The sequence below is a fragment of the Branchiostoma belcheri genome, unplaced genomic scaffold, assembly GCF_001625305.1.
Source record: "Branchiostoma belcheri isolate BF01 breed outbred unplaced genomic scaffold, Haploidv18h27 scaffold17, whole genome shotgun sequence".
Classification (NCBI taxonomy): domain Eukaryota; kingdom Metazoa; phylum Chordata; class Leptocardii; order Amphioxiformes; family Branchiostomatidae; genus Branchiostoma; species Branchiostoma belcheri.
Window position 1 is genome coordinate 333,219 of NW_017803157.1, and position 16,579 is coordinate 349,797.

The 16,579-nt window shown below is 43.2% G+C and overlaps 3 protein-coding genes across 3 annotated transcripts; 2 read left to right on the plus strand and 1 right to left on the minus strand.

Moving 5' to 3' along the window:
* Window positions 1–5,344: 5,344 nt before the first annotated feature.
* On the minus strand, window positions 5,345–7,705 carry LOC109466703 (inhibitor of growth protein 1-like). Its single transcript, XM_019764457.1, has 2 exons — window positions 7,411–7,705; window positions 5,345–6,825 (listed from the first exon to the last, which is right to left on the minus strand). The coding sequence occupies exons 1-2, from the start codon at window positions 7,574–7,576 to the stop codon at window positions 6,146–6,148; spliced, it is 846 nt and encodes a 281-aa protein (XP_019620016.1). The 5' UTR covers window positions 7,577–7,705; the 3' UTR covers window positions 5,345–6,145.
* Window positions 7,706–7,932: 227 nt separating this feature from the next.
* Window positions 7,933–9,251, plus strand: LOC109466713 (39S ribosomal protein L43, mitochondrial-like). Its single transcript, XM_019764471.1, has 3 exons — window positions 7,933–8,142; window positions 8,607–8,713; window positions 8,951–9,251. Exons 1-3 carry the CDS (start codon window positions 7,991–7,993, stop codon window positions 9,172–9,174), a joined length of 483 nt encoding a protein of 160 aa, XP_019620030.1. The 5' UTR covers window positions 7,933–7,990; the 3' UTR covers window positions 9,175–9,251.
* Window positions 9,252–12,285: 3,034 nt separating this feature from the next.
* On the plus strand, window positions 12,286–16,281 carry LOC109466664 (malignant fibrous histiocytoma-amplified sequence 1 homolog). The gene has a single exon (XM_019764399.1). The coding sequence runs from the start codon at window positions 12,356–12,358 to the stop codon at window positions 15,428–15,430; it is 3,075 nt and encodes a 1,024-aa protein (XP_019619958.1). The 5' UTR covers window positions 12,286–12,355; the 3' UTR covers window positions 15,431–16,281.
* The last annotated feature ends 298 nt before the right edge of the window (window positions 16,282–16,579 follow it).

Below are 16,579 nucleotides of genomic sequence, written 5' to 3' on the forward strand. Positions count from 1 at the left end.
ATTCGGTGAATTGCTTTTGAATCAAATGTACAGCTTTGCTTCTGCAGCATATAGAAAAATAGTGATGATTGTCGGAATGGGCTGAATTATTTTCCAGAGGAGTGACATTTAGCTAGCGGCAGGGTACACTTATGTAAGGCAAGCTTCGGGACTGAGGACTGATCATTTAGGACAAGGACAACAGAGTATGTGGTACTGATATTACATTCAGCACCAAGGACAGAACCCATGCAAGGTATACGCACACAAAGCCGTTATGGCGTTTTCTTAAGCTAAACATTGCGGGTCATTTGCAAAATGAACCATTTTATTAAGGTTTAAGACAGTAAAAGGATACTGTTTACGTTGGTCAATTGCTAACTGATACTATCGCCACTTTCAGTCAAATATTTAGTCCAAAATGACACTACGCCGTACCTAAACCGACTTATGTTTACACCAGATCTAGGCAGGTTATTGCCCTTTAAATTTACACGGTATTAGGCCACAGCAAGTAATTTTTATGGATGACATCAGCGCGCGCATTAATTTTCCCCTGATTTTGGAAAAAAGAAAAAAAATTTGTTGCCCTTTTACATTGGCCAACATGCCGAAAATGGGCAAAAATGTCTGTTGCCAAGCCAGAACAATAAATAAGAGCCATGTCTTGTCTCCTCTCTTCATATATACATGTATCGATCTGCCATACACGTTCAGGCATGGCAAAAGACATCTTTGTCCATTTTCGGCATGTTGACCACTGTTAGAGGGCGAGAACATTTTCTCCAAAATCAGGCGAAAATCAATGCGCGCGCTGATGCCATCCATAAAATTGACATGCTGTGGCCTTATGTTGAAACCCAACCGTCTTGTGTTTACCCCAGATCTGGGCAGGCCATTGCCCTTTACGTGCACGTACCGTATTATGTTGAAACCCACGCCGTAATGGGGGTGGATGGATGGAGCTGTGGCAACCTGTTGATGACATTCCGCGCATAATTTGATCTGCCTGCACAGTGTTGAGATGAATCTATAGCTCCATAGCAACCGTCTGTGCTTCTTCTTCTTCTAACGTATTTATCTAAACAACATTGGCTCCGCACCGAGGCAACGGTATCTATCGGATAATATCAAAACACGGGCCACGCACGACACAGACCAGTGGTACTGATTTAAAGTCAAGCAAGCAAGATACGGACATTGTTTGCCATGACTTGGGTTACAACGGTTAGGAATTGTGATCATGATTTGGCCATCCATATTTCTCCTAGTTTCTATCATAACTTGAATATGATGACGAGTAGACAGTTTGTTTTTCATCATTTTATGAAATTTTACCGGCTATTCCAAGTTCAGGGTGGATAAAAAATGTCCAGCGGGGTTTGTCACGGAGGCTACTTCGGACGTCTTCTTTAGTAAGAGGAAGGGGGGGGGGCCTCATGAATTGATACCAGAGAGACATATTATTTATGTATTAAATGCTATCGTTCACTATGATGTGTTCCTGTCTTATTTATTGTCATATCAATCAAATTTATTTTCATATCAATCAATCAATCAATCAATCAATCAATCAATCAATAATTCGTGCTTATGAACCTGATTTTTTATTTTATTTCTGACAACTCTCCAGTGTCATTGACGTCTGACGTTTCCAAAATCATATCCAGTTGCTTGAGTAATGTTTTTTGGCTTGTCTTATTACCTGGATGTCTAACCTTCATCGACGTGTCGAGACGTGTATGTTTTTTGAAGAGTAAAACAATCATCACGTTAATTTTGGCCCTTCTGGGGCCACTGCGTCACTGCGTCACGATTAGGCTAAAAAAACAACCTGCTGTCCTTGCCACAAGCGAAGAAATAGGAGAGATTTATATCAAAACACACGTTGGCGTCACTGACCGAACTGATGTGCTACCCGCCGCCTCTGCTCGATCTCCTCATGTTTTTATCGTCAAAAGCTACAGAGGAAATTTGACTCCGCACAAACTGACATCCTTGCCGGCGGCTCTTCCCTTCCTTCTGGATGTTTCATTCTCAAATTTACAAAGGAATTAGATGATGTCGTCTCAAAACGACCGGACGTCCGTGACAGGAACTGTGCTTTTTTCCTGTCTTTAATTCTGAACGGAAAGAAAAGAAAAGAATGAAAAGGCTACAATCAAGGGCCATTCGCGGTGCTTTTGTGTGGTATGATGACAACTGCCGAGCAATCAGACGCCATGAGGGGGATTCAATAGACCTGCCGACTAACTTCCTGTCAGTGGTGCACACATTTTGCCAAAATGAAATCTCCATGGACATTGCACGAATCGCCTAGCAGCGCGTTTTGAATTGAAAAAAAAAACAATGACTAAAACATTTAATCATTTTACTCGTGTTTTATAATAATAAATTCGAGGAAGCTAGATCTTTCGCTTGTACATATTCAGCCAAGTAAGGCTAACGCCAGTATAGGTCACAACGGAGCAAACGAGAAATATGAGATTCTAAACCTCGAGGAAATATAGTACACGAGATTCACAACGACTGCTGACAATTTCAGACATTACATTAACAGCGATGTCAGAAGCAGTAATATCACAATTAGCAATCAGAAATTTTTGTGCATTTCTTATTTCATTTATTAGGCCACAGCAAGTAAATTTTATGGTAGGAGGGATTTATACTCTTGCCTGACCATATATATGAACGTATTTGAATAAGAATTAACAGAGCAGACCATATGCGAAGGTAAACATTATGCATTTGCATTGCAAATGTTACTTCTCTAGTTCTCCAATTCTTTTTAATTTAAAAACTGCCCAACAAACAAAATATGACAACTGAATAAAAAAAAATGATAATAAATGTATATAGAAGCATCTAGAAGATTAATATTGGCGACCTGAATACATGGAGTGTGCCACGCGTAGTTCTGCCACGTGCTGGGCAGCTTTTTTCTGTGGGCGAACTGTACAAACACTTTACGTAAAACGTGTAGCGGCGGTTCAAACGATCCCAAAAGGCTAGAGCTAACAAGGACAGGACTGTATCAACTCAGCTGCATCTAATCAAATACGTTATATAAAAAATATATTGATCAAAGCGAATCTAATACATTAGACGGTAAGACTTCAAACGGCTTCAAACTCTCGCCTTTTCAGCCTCGTTATTTTCTGTTGGATTGGTCCAGACGCAAATTATCTATATAATTGCTTTTGGCTTCAAGGACTCCTTTGGGCCTTTTTCATGCGCTCCATCGAGTACTTACGAAACGAAAGATGTGAAGAGACGTGTACGTACACGTGCTTGGAAAAGAGAAAACACTTACGTCGGTCCACAGTCCGTGAAAAAATTGACCTTAGTTTTTGTCCGAACGTCTCAGCACACCTGATTTGGTCTGATTATAATTATTTCAGGTACCTCATTTTGCCGACACTACTGCGTACGTGGTGTGATCTTTACATAAAATCGCAATGGATGATGGGATTACGAAGAGTATTATTGGATACATTTGTTGAAACCAACTCAAGTTTCGTGACACTTGTAGACATTTACGAAAGGAGTGGACATATGCGTTATCTTAGAGAACATTGTCCCTTGTCATGGTTGGTTTCGTAACAAAACTTTTGAATAAAATAATGTAAAGATTTGTTTGACTGGACTGTAAGGTTTGAGCCACTCACACCTGGAAGGACCCCTACTATTTTCGATAAGTGTAGTGGGTTCTTTAACGTGCGTGGGGTGTGGCTCTCCCAAAACACAGGACCTCCACTTAACGAGGAACGTCCCTGACCGAAGCTAGGACCTCTTGGTCCTGAGCCGAACACGCTACCGTTTACGCAATGCACACGACCCCACAAAGACGTTATTGGTTTAGATAGTTAGTTCAGCACCAAGGACAGGGTTGGGGTGAGGTTTATAAGAACAGGGCTCGCAATGTGTATATAAAATCATAAGGACCTGTATTGTCAGCTTCACGCAAGTTTACAATCAATAATATCAACACGGTGAATTTTCAAACTCAATGTCTACGAAAAAGACCTTAAGCTGCCAACATTACTTTTATTAGTAGATGACACTGTGATAAAATAAATTCACTCCCCAATCAGGGTGAGAAACAAATTAGATAAGAACTAAGATATGATAATATTAGGTTTAAAATATTACATCGATGGCCGGAGATGGAAGATAAATAAATGCACAGATATCTCTTCATCTTGTATTATTACTGATATTAACGTTGATGAAGTTTAAACGCTTCCACCCAAGCCGGATACGCGCCCACACCTTCCGCACAGTAGACGTAAATGATAGCCTTGGTGCAAGCCTAGTTCCAGGGCCAACATGTACCCGAGGAAATACATGTATGTGTGACCACAGCTAACCTGAGTTAGACCTTGAGCTGTTGTTGACTCAGCGGGGATAGCTGAGGCAAATTGTCCTCAGATCATGTTGGCCTCGGCCGGTAAAGTCATGGAAAAGGTCATTTGGCATCAAGATTAGATCGATTCTGACATAAAACCGACACTGCTATGACAAGTACAGGCACCCACATGAGGTCGCGTCAATGGCACGATTACGAGGACAGGGCTATACATGAGCATGTGTTCTACTCTCTGCGTTTATATATATGTATCCCATTATTAATATTAAGTGAAGTACTTTGATGAGTCCTTGTTTCAGTGTACATTAGAACTGTAGCCTGCAGTATGGTACTTGTATCTACCCTCTAATGCTGCGACATATGGTGCTTCGCTACATCAACCAAAAAGGGAGCACCACTCCTCGAAATATTGCTGTTCAGATCCGTGATCATTTTTCTTTTATTACAAAACATAGGTTTATTGCAGATTCCTGCCCGAAGGTTAACTGCAAATAACAAACATAAAAGAACATTGAAACAGAGTTCAAAATACTACAAAATGAAAGGTAATTGTCTAAAATTATCGCTATGTCTAAAAGAATATCTATCTGAAAGGTTTGACTTCTCTTTTGCAAACCATTACAAATTATTCAGTAGGTATTAGGCATGTATTAAATTTCATGTTTGCCTTTTTGAGACTACATGTTTATAAGTTGATGTGCCTGTGTCTTTTGTGGCCCACTCACTGGGGCCCCCTATCCATTTATGTACAAATTGCACAAGTTTCACCACTAGTACTGGTGAAACTCGTAGATGCCACCAAAAGCCAAGATCATCTTGTCTTTTATGTACGAAATGTGCTGTGTTGTGCTTGCAGCTTGTAATAAAATAGCACAAAAGTTTCTCCACACATTTGCAAGAAACAAAACCATTTCATTTCTCAAATCCTCACCCAATCAACCAGACAAGACAAGTAAACACTCCAGTTTAGTTATTGTAGAATTTAATAACTCAGGTAAGTATCAAGTATGAGGCATATTCCAACAATATGTACAGATGTATTTCTTTACAACAGCATACTACCAAGTGGTAACTGCAAACAAAAGTGAGTTACCTAATGTTCCCAAATAGTAATAAACAATAGTTTTAACAACAAAGAAATGGAAAACTAAGGGACTAATTCAAAGAAAACTCTACTCAGGTTAATAAACTGAAATGCAAGTCAGAGAGCATAGTTACATGTCATAGTGCATGGACTGCCATTGATACATGTTAAGTATTTATAAACAGGCATTCCACTATTCAGGGGATAAATCTTATCTCATGCATTACATTTACAACCGTGGGAATTTACAATTCGGTAATGCAATTAAGAAAAGACTTAGTTCATACGTGTAAGTGTATTTTGTTCCTTGTCATTCTGGCAGTATTTTTCTTCCATGACAATGTTACATGCATTCTATGCTACATAGGGGCTACCTTACACTTTTATATATGTACAGTATATCAAGAATAATGGTGAATTTGCAATGATTAAGTAGATGACAAATGAATTTGTACAGATAACAAATTGTAAATACTATTTTACCAGGTCAAATTTCTGTAGAAAAGTTTGAATTTATTTTACATACTAGTAGGCTACCCATGCCGGATACTAGAACATTCAAATTCATGGCAAACTTAACTTAATGCTTAGCTTAACTCTGATGTAACTATGAGAACTTTGTGCTAAGGTGATATCATTTTGAAAGTTCATCCCATTTATGGGTAATATATTCATATTTGAATTTCAATAATATTCTGCTGCCAGGCAACATACTACCTATTGCCACCGCGTTTTTTCTTCTCATCTGTATCATGTCCGTGGCTTTTCTTGTCGATGCCTGGGCCTCTCTCCGTTGCCTTGTCCCCGCGGCACTTGGGACAGTACCACTTGCCCTTGGGCTTGTTGTGGAGTCCGACACAGTCAAAGTGGAACCACTCGATCTCACACTCCTCATTGTCACAGCCGATCATTTCACCATAGGACACCTGGTTACACAGACAGTATCTGGGCTCGTTTGGATCAATGGCCAGTTCGGAGGGCGAGCTTTCCCGCTCTTCACGCTGCTTCTCTGCTTTCGCCTTTGACCTCTTCTTCTTCTTGACCGGTTTGGGATTGTCACTGGGGATGTCCTTGTCCTGCGCTTCCCGTTTCTCGTGGCTGCGCTGCCGTCGTGAGCGCTTGTTGTTCCTCTCCGGCGGCTGCTCGGGTTTGATGATCTCCGGTGGGTGGTCGGTGTCCTTGCCGGCGTCCAGGTTCCGCTGGTCTTCGTCCAGCTGGCGCGCCCGGTTCTCCACCATGTCCACCATGGCGGACACCAGCTGTAGCTTCTCGTCTCCCAGCTCCTGGCTCTTGACCAACCCTCGCTGGATCTGGATGAGCTTGCGCCGCCGGACGATGGGGTCACTCTCGTTCAGGTAACGCTCCTGGCTTTCTTCTATCTCCTTCATCACCTCTACAGAAGGAAAATACACAGAAATGATCAGTATAACACAAAACCTAACTTAGTACTCTTTTGTTGAGGTTAGGTTTATCCTGTGAGATCTTTTAATTGTGTACAAGTGAACTACAACTCAAGATTCTTCTGAAGAATCTTGAGTTGTTTTGTGTGGATATATCTGTGCTTCTGAATATTCATAAAGGTTTGCTTTGATAAATTTTTAATGGATCATATCCTGTTTGCCTCCATTTTACTTGACAACGTGTGTCTTTGCCACGAGTACTTACCACTAAAAATCAACGTATATTGACATTTCTCTGATGGCTTACATAGTGGCTCAGCTAACTCACTTGCTCGGTGTTGCTCATTCCTATCCTCAGAAGTTGTGTGGGTTCTGGCGCATTTGCTTACAAAAACATTTTCACTCTAGAAGAAAAGGCGGTGAACTATTTTGATACGAGCAAATTTGCATACGAAGACTTTCCTAAAACATTTACTGGGTAGTGGTTACATTTCTGGGACAGAAGCAGGGATGGAGACGCTAGAGGCCTTTGGGCTAAAATATTTTACTACATATGGAGAACGGTCGTAGTAACTTACCCTGGAACTGGGCGTCGATCTCTCGGAGTTGGGACACGTTCCGTTGCAAGTCGTCTGGTAGCGACTCGATACAGTCGAGGTAGTCTTCCACGTACGTCACCGCGCACAGCTCGTCCACGACCCGAGGAGTGAGGCCCTTGCTGCCGCCGTCCTCGTTCCCCGGCATGGCTTAAAAGAACAGCCGCTTGTCTCGGGCGAGAGAAAAAGGACGACACTAGAAAAATCCGCTCACCTTCCCTCACACAACACCAAAATGGCCGCCTTCGGAAACAAAGCTCGCGCGCGTAATGCATGATGGGAAATTTAGACTAAACCATACAACTTGAAGGGATTTCATTTCAGGATTCGAAAAGGATTCAAACAATTTTATGTTAAAATAGCCAAACTACATATCATATAGTGACATTTGGGAATGTTATATATTCTTATTGTGGTTAGTAATCATAATGATCATTAATATACCTCTTTAACCGAAGAAAATTTGATATGTAAATTTCTAACACCCCTATATCTATGAAACAGTCCTTTATTTAAATTGGCAGAAGGTCATACCGGAGCGCGGGGAGGTCCATGTGAAGTCATGGCGAACCTGATAGTAGGAGCGACCGGTCGTACGGTCACTAGTGGGTTTCTCAAGTCTGTACTACAGAACGGCACCGGCCGCTATGTCTGTCAGCTGCAGAGAATAACGCTGAAATTCTGCAAGGCGAGCGGGCAAAGTAGGGGAGTCAGGTATGTTGTGTATGGCACCCAAAAATTTGTGTCCTGGGGAGGGGGGCATAATTATTTGATATGATTATTTTTTCAGACCGTAACTAGTATTTATTTTATGCAAGTGTGCAGCGTAGATCAGTTCTTTGCCGTAACAGATATATACAAAATTTCTCTCTTTCTCAAACAGTTTTAATCTTTTATTTAAGAAAAAAAAAATTGACCTCTGACCCGTCAATCATTAATTTTATAGCTACATGTACATGTAATATGCCAGATGGAAAAGTCATAATTTTATGAAATTTTAGCAATGACTGATTCTTATAATTGTTAAATGCCAGAGTAGCAAGAACTACCCAAAGCTATAAAGGTTTACAACCTACAAATTCAAGAACAGTAAATCACTAAATGAAATAAGTAGTTAAAGTACTGCAGCAGCTCAGTCTGTACATAGTACATACATGTCTGTACACACCTTTCCACAGAGATTATGTAGAGAACCACCTGCTAGACTTTGCTGCAGCAAACCCAGGAGTTGTGGTCTACGTCACCCCCAAACCTGAGATACACGCTCGACTGGTGGCAGAGTATTGTAAGTATGCTAGTACAAAACTTTGGATTATGCAAGGCTCATACACTTCAAAAATAGATAAGTACACCGATAAGCTGATTATTGAAAACTTACCTTACTTTGCTCGGGCCTCTAGCTTGGACGATAATATCAGGATGTATGATGCAGTGAGCTGCAAGTTTCATCCTGCATGTTTTAATTTTCTCAATTTATTTGTATGTAAATCTTTACTGAGTTTTTGGCCTTTGTTTGTTACAGTGAATGGCGAGGTCCACACCGTTTTTGTTGATAAGAAATCTGCGGAGGAGATAAAGCAGCACGTCCAGTCACTGGTGTGGCGGTCAGGACTGCCGTTAGTCCGTCTACGTAAGACACAGCACACAGAGACCCCCAGCATACAGGGACAGTGGACACCCTTCACTAACAGACCAGCCAGCAGTACAGTAGCTTTGGAAGAGAGACTTAAAAGGCTAAAAACCTGATAACTATCTGTATAATAACTACCTAAGATACTTTCTGTTCTATGTACATGAATAAAGCATATTTGTGAGTTTGGGAAGAGAACATTTCTGTGCATGATTTAGCCTATCATTTTGGTATTAAACTTGTGCAATTATTTAAGTCAGCTGTCTTATTATTTTGTGCAAGTTTTGACTTAAAATCACAGATTGTAGAGAAGTATTTGTGTCAAGATGATTATAGAAACAATCCTTTCAAACAATAAAGTTGCAAAATAAACTGAAAAGGCTATTTGCATAGTCTATTGATATTCTAGTAGAGCATAAAATAGTTGAATTCGATCAGTCAAATATTTGTCACAAAAGATTTAGGGGGATTAGGAGTTGTTTAAAAAAAAATTAGAATAAGCCTCACAAAATGTGCAAAGACTTAACAATTAATCCATGCACGTTTTAAAATGCATTTTGGATAGTCCATTATTGCATTTGCTTTTATGCATCTAGTTGTTGCAAAGAAAATCTTGTTTTAATTTTGAGTCTGGCTGTGTATGGAGATTTTTTTAGTTATGGTGCAAAATGTTTAAACCTTTTAACCATTATAGCATCTGGACACATCTGTAGTTGCACTTGATTTAGCAGTCAGTTACATATCTATGTACCATGTAATAGCCTATTGTAAGTACTTGTGCTTTTTTTCTATGGTTTCGTAGCGACGACATTGTGAATGGGACGAGTTGACGGAGCCTTTCCCTTGTTTACATGTAAACATCCTTAATGTTATTTGCCCCACCGCGTTCTACCCAAACTAGATACAAATCTACCCTAGGTTCACAGTGAAAGGCAAGTTTTACCAACAGGCACTCTTTGTGTATGTTTCGGCTAGGTCGTTTCTAAATACGTGCCGGTCACCTAGAAAAATACTGGCCTTTCTTTCTCCCGATTGAGGAATCTAAACTAAACACAAGTCTCCGTGGAGGGTAAGTTTGCTACATTGAGACGGGTAACTTTAGTAGTGCTGACCTATACAAAGGGTGGCCGGGGTCCGATCGTATACAGTTCTCGCGCACGGGATAATACAAAGAGCGCGGATGGGATGACTGTATAGGCCGGCTTCAGGTAGCCTACGGCAGGACGGGTAGGATATCACCGTACATAGTAACGGGGGTGACCCAGAAGGGGGTGTTGTAAGCAGCACAGTCGGTAAGCCCGCTGCGCACACACGCACTCACCATGGCGGTGAACCTAGGAAGACTGAAACTACGAGAACCATGAACACAGGTAAGCATTGTGAGGCAGACACGCTGTGAATGAATGCACCGGTCACAAATACTTCGTGCACTCATGAGGACATTCTTGTGTAGTCGTGCATGTGGCCTGAAAAATGCAGTTGTCTTGTCAGTACGGAGCAGACTGCCTTGGTTTGTTGTCGGTGGTTGGTTCGTTTATTCTGTCACAGCCTGAAAATACTGCACTATCAAAAACATACGACGACCTACGATGAATGTGATCGTGGCAAAAACGTCAGTACATTTGTACCAGCACGAGTATCTTAACGGTTAGCTTATAGAGTGGTCTAGCAGAGCTTACAATTATATTATGGTCGAGCTTTTGTTGGGGGAGGGGTATTCATTCCTAAATTCCATTCGTAAATAGTAACCCATTGTGTGCAAAGATTTCGTTAAGGGCTTTACCAAAGCAAGTTTTCTTTCCCACATAACTCCACGTAGTGTTATTTGTGGGCTGTTAGATGATATCGTTCATGACATTCTAACATGTTGGTAAAAGAAATTACGCTACGATAGTTTTTACAACCCACATGTCATAACGGCTTATGTTTGAACATGCTTCGCTTTGAGGCTTGATCAAACATGTTTTTTGTTCAACATAATTTAGCTATATTTTGCTTTTATCTATCGCATACCAGAACGGATCGTCAATCTAATGGCTTATTTTGCAATTGGTTGAGATGACATCATGCAAAGGACATGTAAAAAAACCTTGAAAGATATGGTCGCAAAATTACCCACAATCTACGCAATGATATCTGATATCTGCATTCTTAGTTTGAGATTTGGTTTTAAACGTATCTGTTGCAAATATATAAAATTGTGTAAAAATATGGTCGACGCAAAATGGACGATGAAAAAAGCAGTATAGTGAATTATGTTCGCCACGTGTATGACACGTTACGACTAAAAATGACCTTTTGGCAGGACAGGGTAACAAGTATCAAGTTTCAGACATTTAAAAGTGTGTACACCGTAAGGTCTACAACTCAAAAAGAAATGACAAGGGCTCACATAGAAACTATAATCTTTGCTTCCGTTCTTCAGCGTTCTGTTTTCTTTGTGTTTTGTTGCAATATCCGTTTTCCAGCACTACACCTATTAGAGTTTACTGGTGTGTAAGATATTGCTAATTGTACACATGTAGAATGTATGTCACAATGGTTTACATGGCCAAGAGATCGTCACTTACCCATGCCCATTATACAAAGTTACAGACGAATCCAAACAACTATGTAGCACAAAGACGCTAGCTCATACTGGCGACAAAGAATATACTTAATATGCTTTACTCTTTTCATCTTTAACAAAGGTCTTCTGTCGTAAGGGTTTAGTTCAACATAGTAACGACTAACTGATGTTTACCAACCGGGTAAGAGTACAGTTATATGTAAGATAAAGTGTTGGAAAGTTTGTACTTACCAATCGTACTTTACAATTGTTAAGGTATGGACAACATTTATGATATAGGAAACATTCTACGGCAATGTTAAAAGGAAAAGGAAAGGTCTCCCGTGCCCTTATGCAGAGCGTAGGGTGGTGCCCATATCCATTTCTGTAGCCCTTGGGCGACACACAGTTGTGCAATGCACTACAGCAGCGGGAAATGTTAAAGTCTGTGATAAAGTTTTATCCTTGTTTGGGGGAGGTTGACGCGGTGTAGGTGAGGTTTTCATCTCAAGGCTGATACCAGTCTAGAGGATGGATAGAGCTAAGACCTTGTCGTTTCTTTGACAAATCTTCCTTAATTGAAAGTTTATTGCAAATAAAATAAAATGAACAATTAGAGATGTAATGATTTCTTCCTTAATTATCTTTCTTAATTATCTTACTTCTGTTTGCACAGTGCTATCACATGACGCTGTGCGCGGAGGAATCCCGAGGCGGACTAGCGTGACGTAGTGGCTGCCCGTGACGTCATGGCCTACTCATCATGGCGGCTGGCAGACAAGCGGTACCTCGTCACGCCCAAGGTCATTCGCGCCGACCTCCGCAGCAGGGGCTTCAAGGCCGTGCCGGAGGAAGTCGTCCAACTCCGAGACGTCGAAGTCCTGGACCTCTCCAACAACGACTTGGCGCTGCTGCCGCAACAACTTCGCTTTCTCACCCGTCTGAAGGAACTGAGGCTCGCGAGCAACAAGCTGCACGTGTTACCGTCCGTGGTACTGACGTTCGAGCGGTTAGTCGGGCTGCATCTGTACCAAAACGAACTCTCGTCCCTTCCGGAAAGGTTCGGCCTCCTCACCACCATCCGGGTACTTGATCTGAGGGGAAACAGATTTACCGCCTTCCCGTCCGCCATCTTGTCCCTCACACAGCTGAAGGAGTTGAACATCTCCCAAAACAAGATCGCGGTGGTTCCAGACAACATCGAGAAGTTATGGCAGCTCACGGACTTGCTGATGGACCACAATCAGCTGTCGTTTCTTCCGGAGACGCTAGGGAACTTGTCGCAACTCAGGGAACTGCGGGTACAGGGAAACCCGCTCGCGTGCGTGCCGGAGTGTATCAAGAAGTTGAAAAGGCTACAGACTCTTTTCCTTGGCAACTTTCTAGGTTTGGGCCAAGAGGACGGTTACACCATCTCCGAGCTACCGGAAGACGTCGCCAAACTGAATCTTTTGACCGTCATGACAGTTCGCGGGGGGTTACTAACGTCACTTCCGGACACTTTTGGCACCCTTAGACTCAAAGAGTTGGACTTTAGTTTTAACTTATTTGCGGTGGTTCCTAAACAAGTCATTGAAGTCAGCACACTGGAAAAGCTGAATCTCTGTTACAACCGACTTACAAGCCTGCCTGACGATGTCTACAAGATGCAGAAGCTGAAGACTATGATCTTGTATGGCAACGAGATCAAAGAGCTACCGCCGCCTGTTTTAAGACTGTCACGCCTGGTCATGCTAAACTTGGACCACAACCAACTCACCACTCTGCCAGATGACATTGGCAAACTGGAGAGCTTGGAGTACTTGCTCGTGTCGGGAAACAATATGGACTTCTTACCCGAGGGGTTGTGTAATCTAAAGAGCCTGTTTCATCTAAACATCAGCGACAACAACGTGGAAGTACTACCGGCCGACTTCGGCAAGCTCCCACGTCTAAAAAGTGCCAGGCATCTCCACACTCGTGGTAACCCCCTAGTGCAGCCTCCCAGACGGGTCTGTGACTCGGGTATGGCGGCTATCAAGAGCTACCAGGAGCAACTTCAGCGGGCAGAAGTCGTGCGGACGCCCCGCATCAAGCTGTGCGTATTCGGAGACAGTCTTGCCGGTAAGACCAGCCTTGTTTACGGTCTAATGCACGGGAAACCCCCAAGAGCAGCCTCTCAGACTAGCCGCACGAGGGTGACCAAGATCAACACATGGGACACGAAAATGGGCGTGGAGTTCGAGGTCTACGACTTCGGAGGCAACCAACTCTACAACCTGCTGTACCAACACTTCCTGACAGATGGCGCTGTGAACGTCGTCACCGTCAACATGCAGAGCTACAACCCCTCGCGTTTCTACAGCGCCGTCGGGTACTGGCTGGACCTCCTGAACGCGCGCTCTCCCGGGAGCACGGTTCTCTTGGTCGGCACCCACGCAGACAAGTGCAAGCCCGAGAAGCTACGCGACAGATGCGGAGACGTCCAGGCACAAGTGGAAGTCTTACAGCGACGGCAACTTCAGGAAGCGCAGGCTCAAGACGAGAGAGTAGACATTCTCGTGGACAAGACCGGGAAGCAATCCAAACCTGGCATCAAAATGAAGGACATTCTCCCAGACTGGGTGCGAGAAAGGAGAGACAGAGCTAAAGCGCTACTAGAGAACAGGTTAGAAATCCACCCTACACTCATGACGGTAAGTCTGGGTAAGAATATCCAGGGCATCACGGAACTGAGGAATGAACTGGTGACCAAAGTGTCCGACATAGCCAAGTTCCCAGTCATGAGGCGGCTGGTGCCACAGACGTGGAGCGACCTACATAAAGTGTTACAAGACGAGCGTCGGAAGCCGCGCGTGTGGCTGACGTGGCGCGAGTGTCTGAGGCTAGGACAGCGGGTGGGGCTGAACATAGAGAAGCTGCGGCTCGCTCTGGACCACCTACAACTGACCGGCACGCTCCTACGGTTCCCACATGTCCCCAGCCTCGCAGACTATGTGTTCCACGACCCGGGCAGGCTTGCAAACGTTCTGAGAGAAGCCCTAACCCCCAGCATGGAGAGCGTTCTCAAAGAAGGCAAGGTCCGCTTTCCCGACGTTCGGTGGAACGACTTAACAGATGCAATAAGTGTGTTCAGGGACATGAACTTCCTGTCGACTAAATTGTTAGAGGGGCTGCTACAACCGTGTTCTTCAGAAGTACACGACGGGAAAGCGCTAGTCTCTCTACTAGAGGCGTGCGAACTGTGTTTTGGTGTAAAAGACGACAGCGTACAAGAGGCCCTGTTTGCGAGCTGCCACTACTTCCCGGGCTACCAGCAAGCCTCTCAGCCGGCAGACCTGATCGACATTTGGGCAGAGGAACTCCCAAATCACCAGGAACAGTTGCAGCTCGGGTGTCAGATACGCGGGTTCTGTCCACCGGGCTTGTTTGAGCGTTGGTCTACAAGGGTTAACCGGCTGGTACAGGAGAGGAGAGACTGGAAAGACGGGATGGTGGCGTATCGAGGCGGGGTGCCAGTACTGGTGGAGCGCGCTCAGGACGGGGTTGCGAACGTCGAAATCGTTCTATCGGCGCGAGGACAGATCAAAGAGGCGTTTCGGATGTGGAACGCGACTTTGCCGCTGCTGACGCACCTCTTAGAACTGTTGGACGAGTGGCCAGGAGCGCTGTACTCTACGTACGTGACGTGTGCCCACTGCCTGAAGCAAAGACTAGAGAACCCGTACAGGTACCCGGAGGAGAACCTACACCAGCCGTACGTGGTCGGCATGACCAGCGTCAGGTGCCCCCGGTCCATGTACAAGGAGTCGGTCTCCGCCATGCTGGTTCATCCACAGTTATAAATAGTATCAGAAAACTAGAAATAAGGTAACCTTTGCAACGCAAATGTTTACCTTCTCATATGGTCCGCTCTGTTAATTCTTACGCAAACACATTCATATATATAGTGAGACAGGAGTCTAAATCCCTCCTGCTACAAATGCACAGATGCAACAAAACACTTGTTACCATGGTGACAGACGTCTGGTTTAGATCATTCACCTTATTTGAAATGGATGAAGAGGCGGAAACTGAGCAAAAACAATGTTTTCCTTCAGTAAACAAAATTATACAAAACAAAGTAGGACTCGATTGAACAGCATTGTAAGAGTGGAATAAATTGCCAGTCAACTTCGAGTTGTGCCCTCCATACCTGAGTGTTTCAGTTTAGTAACAACACTGACCCACACAAGGAAACATAATATTATTCAATCTTTTAATACAGTCGACTACCTGCTTGACAGGCCATTTTAAACACATTTTATATAATAAGAATGGGTTAGTTAATATACTATTTGAGGATCCAATTCTCAGGTATTCATCATGTGTAATTCTAATTCTAATTGTAACTTGCCGCTAACACCACCCATTCCCATAGGGAGTATCTAGACTTAACAAGTTTTTTTTTCACATAGAAGGGAATAATGCAATTACATTGTGCCCCCCTCCCCCCTGAAGTCTTCTGAACTACTGTGGTTTGTAACACTCGAAGGTAGCAAGACATTGTAACAAATGCATGGTTTAGCCACATCAGTCAATACACTGGTTCTCAAGCTGTAAGTCAATTGTCTGTTAAATGTCACACTGACTTAATTTTATGGATGACATCCTCTGAACACCCCCAAACTAGTGCACGCGGGCAAACAATAAAAAAAAAAATGCTGCTAAACCACAGGAATACAAAGCTGGTATTGTTAATTTGTGGTAGTACAAAGCAACTTTTACAAGCTGGCACATGCTGGCCTGTGGTGGCATTTATGAATTGGCACTGTACTTCTCAAGTTCTGTGGAGCTATGGAAGTCTGGGTGACATCCTCCGTGCGGCTCCTATTGTCACTAACTACCATGGACTACGTACAATGTAGGATGGTACCCAGGCCAGAGCCTCCTCGGAGGTAACTCTTCTTTCTTTTTCTTGAGACTTTGAAATCAATGCATGCGTGGATGTCATC

Coding starts and splice junctions, on each gene's coding strand:
- LOC109466713 (XM_019764471.1), top strand. CDS start 7,991: ATGGCGAACCTGATAGTAGGAGCGACCGGTCGTACGGTCACTAGTGGG. Junction 8,143..8,606: donor GGGCAAAGTAGGGGAGTCAG/GTATGTTGTGTA, acceptor ACCTTTCCACAG/AGATTATGTAGAGAACCACC. Junction 8,714..8,950: donor TCGACTGGTGGCAGAGTATT/GTAAGTATGCTA, acceptor TGTTTGTTACAG/TGAATGGCGAGGTCCACACC.
- LOC109466664 (XM_019764399.1), top strand. CDS start 12,356: ATGGCCTACTCATCATGGCGGCTGGCAGACAAGCGGTACCTCGTCACG.
- LOC109466703 (XM_019764457.1), bottom strand. CDS start 7,576: ATGCCGGGGAACGAGGACGGCGGCAGCAAGGGCCTCACTCCTCGGGTC. Junction 6,826..7,410: donor GATCGACGCCCAGTTCCAGG/GTAAGTTACTAC, acceptor TTCCTTCTGTAG/AGGTGATGAAGGAGATAGAA.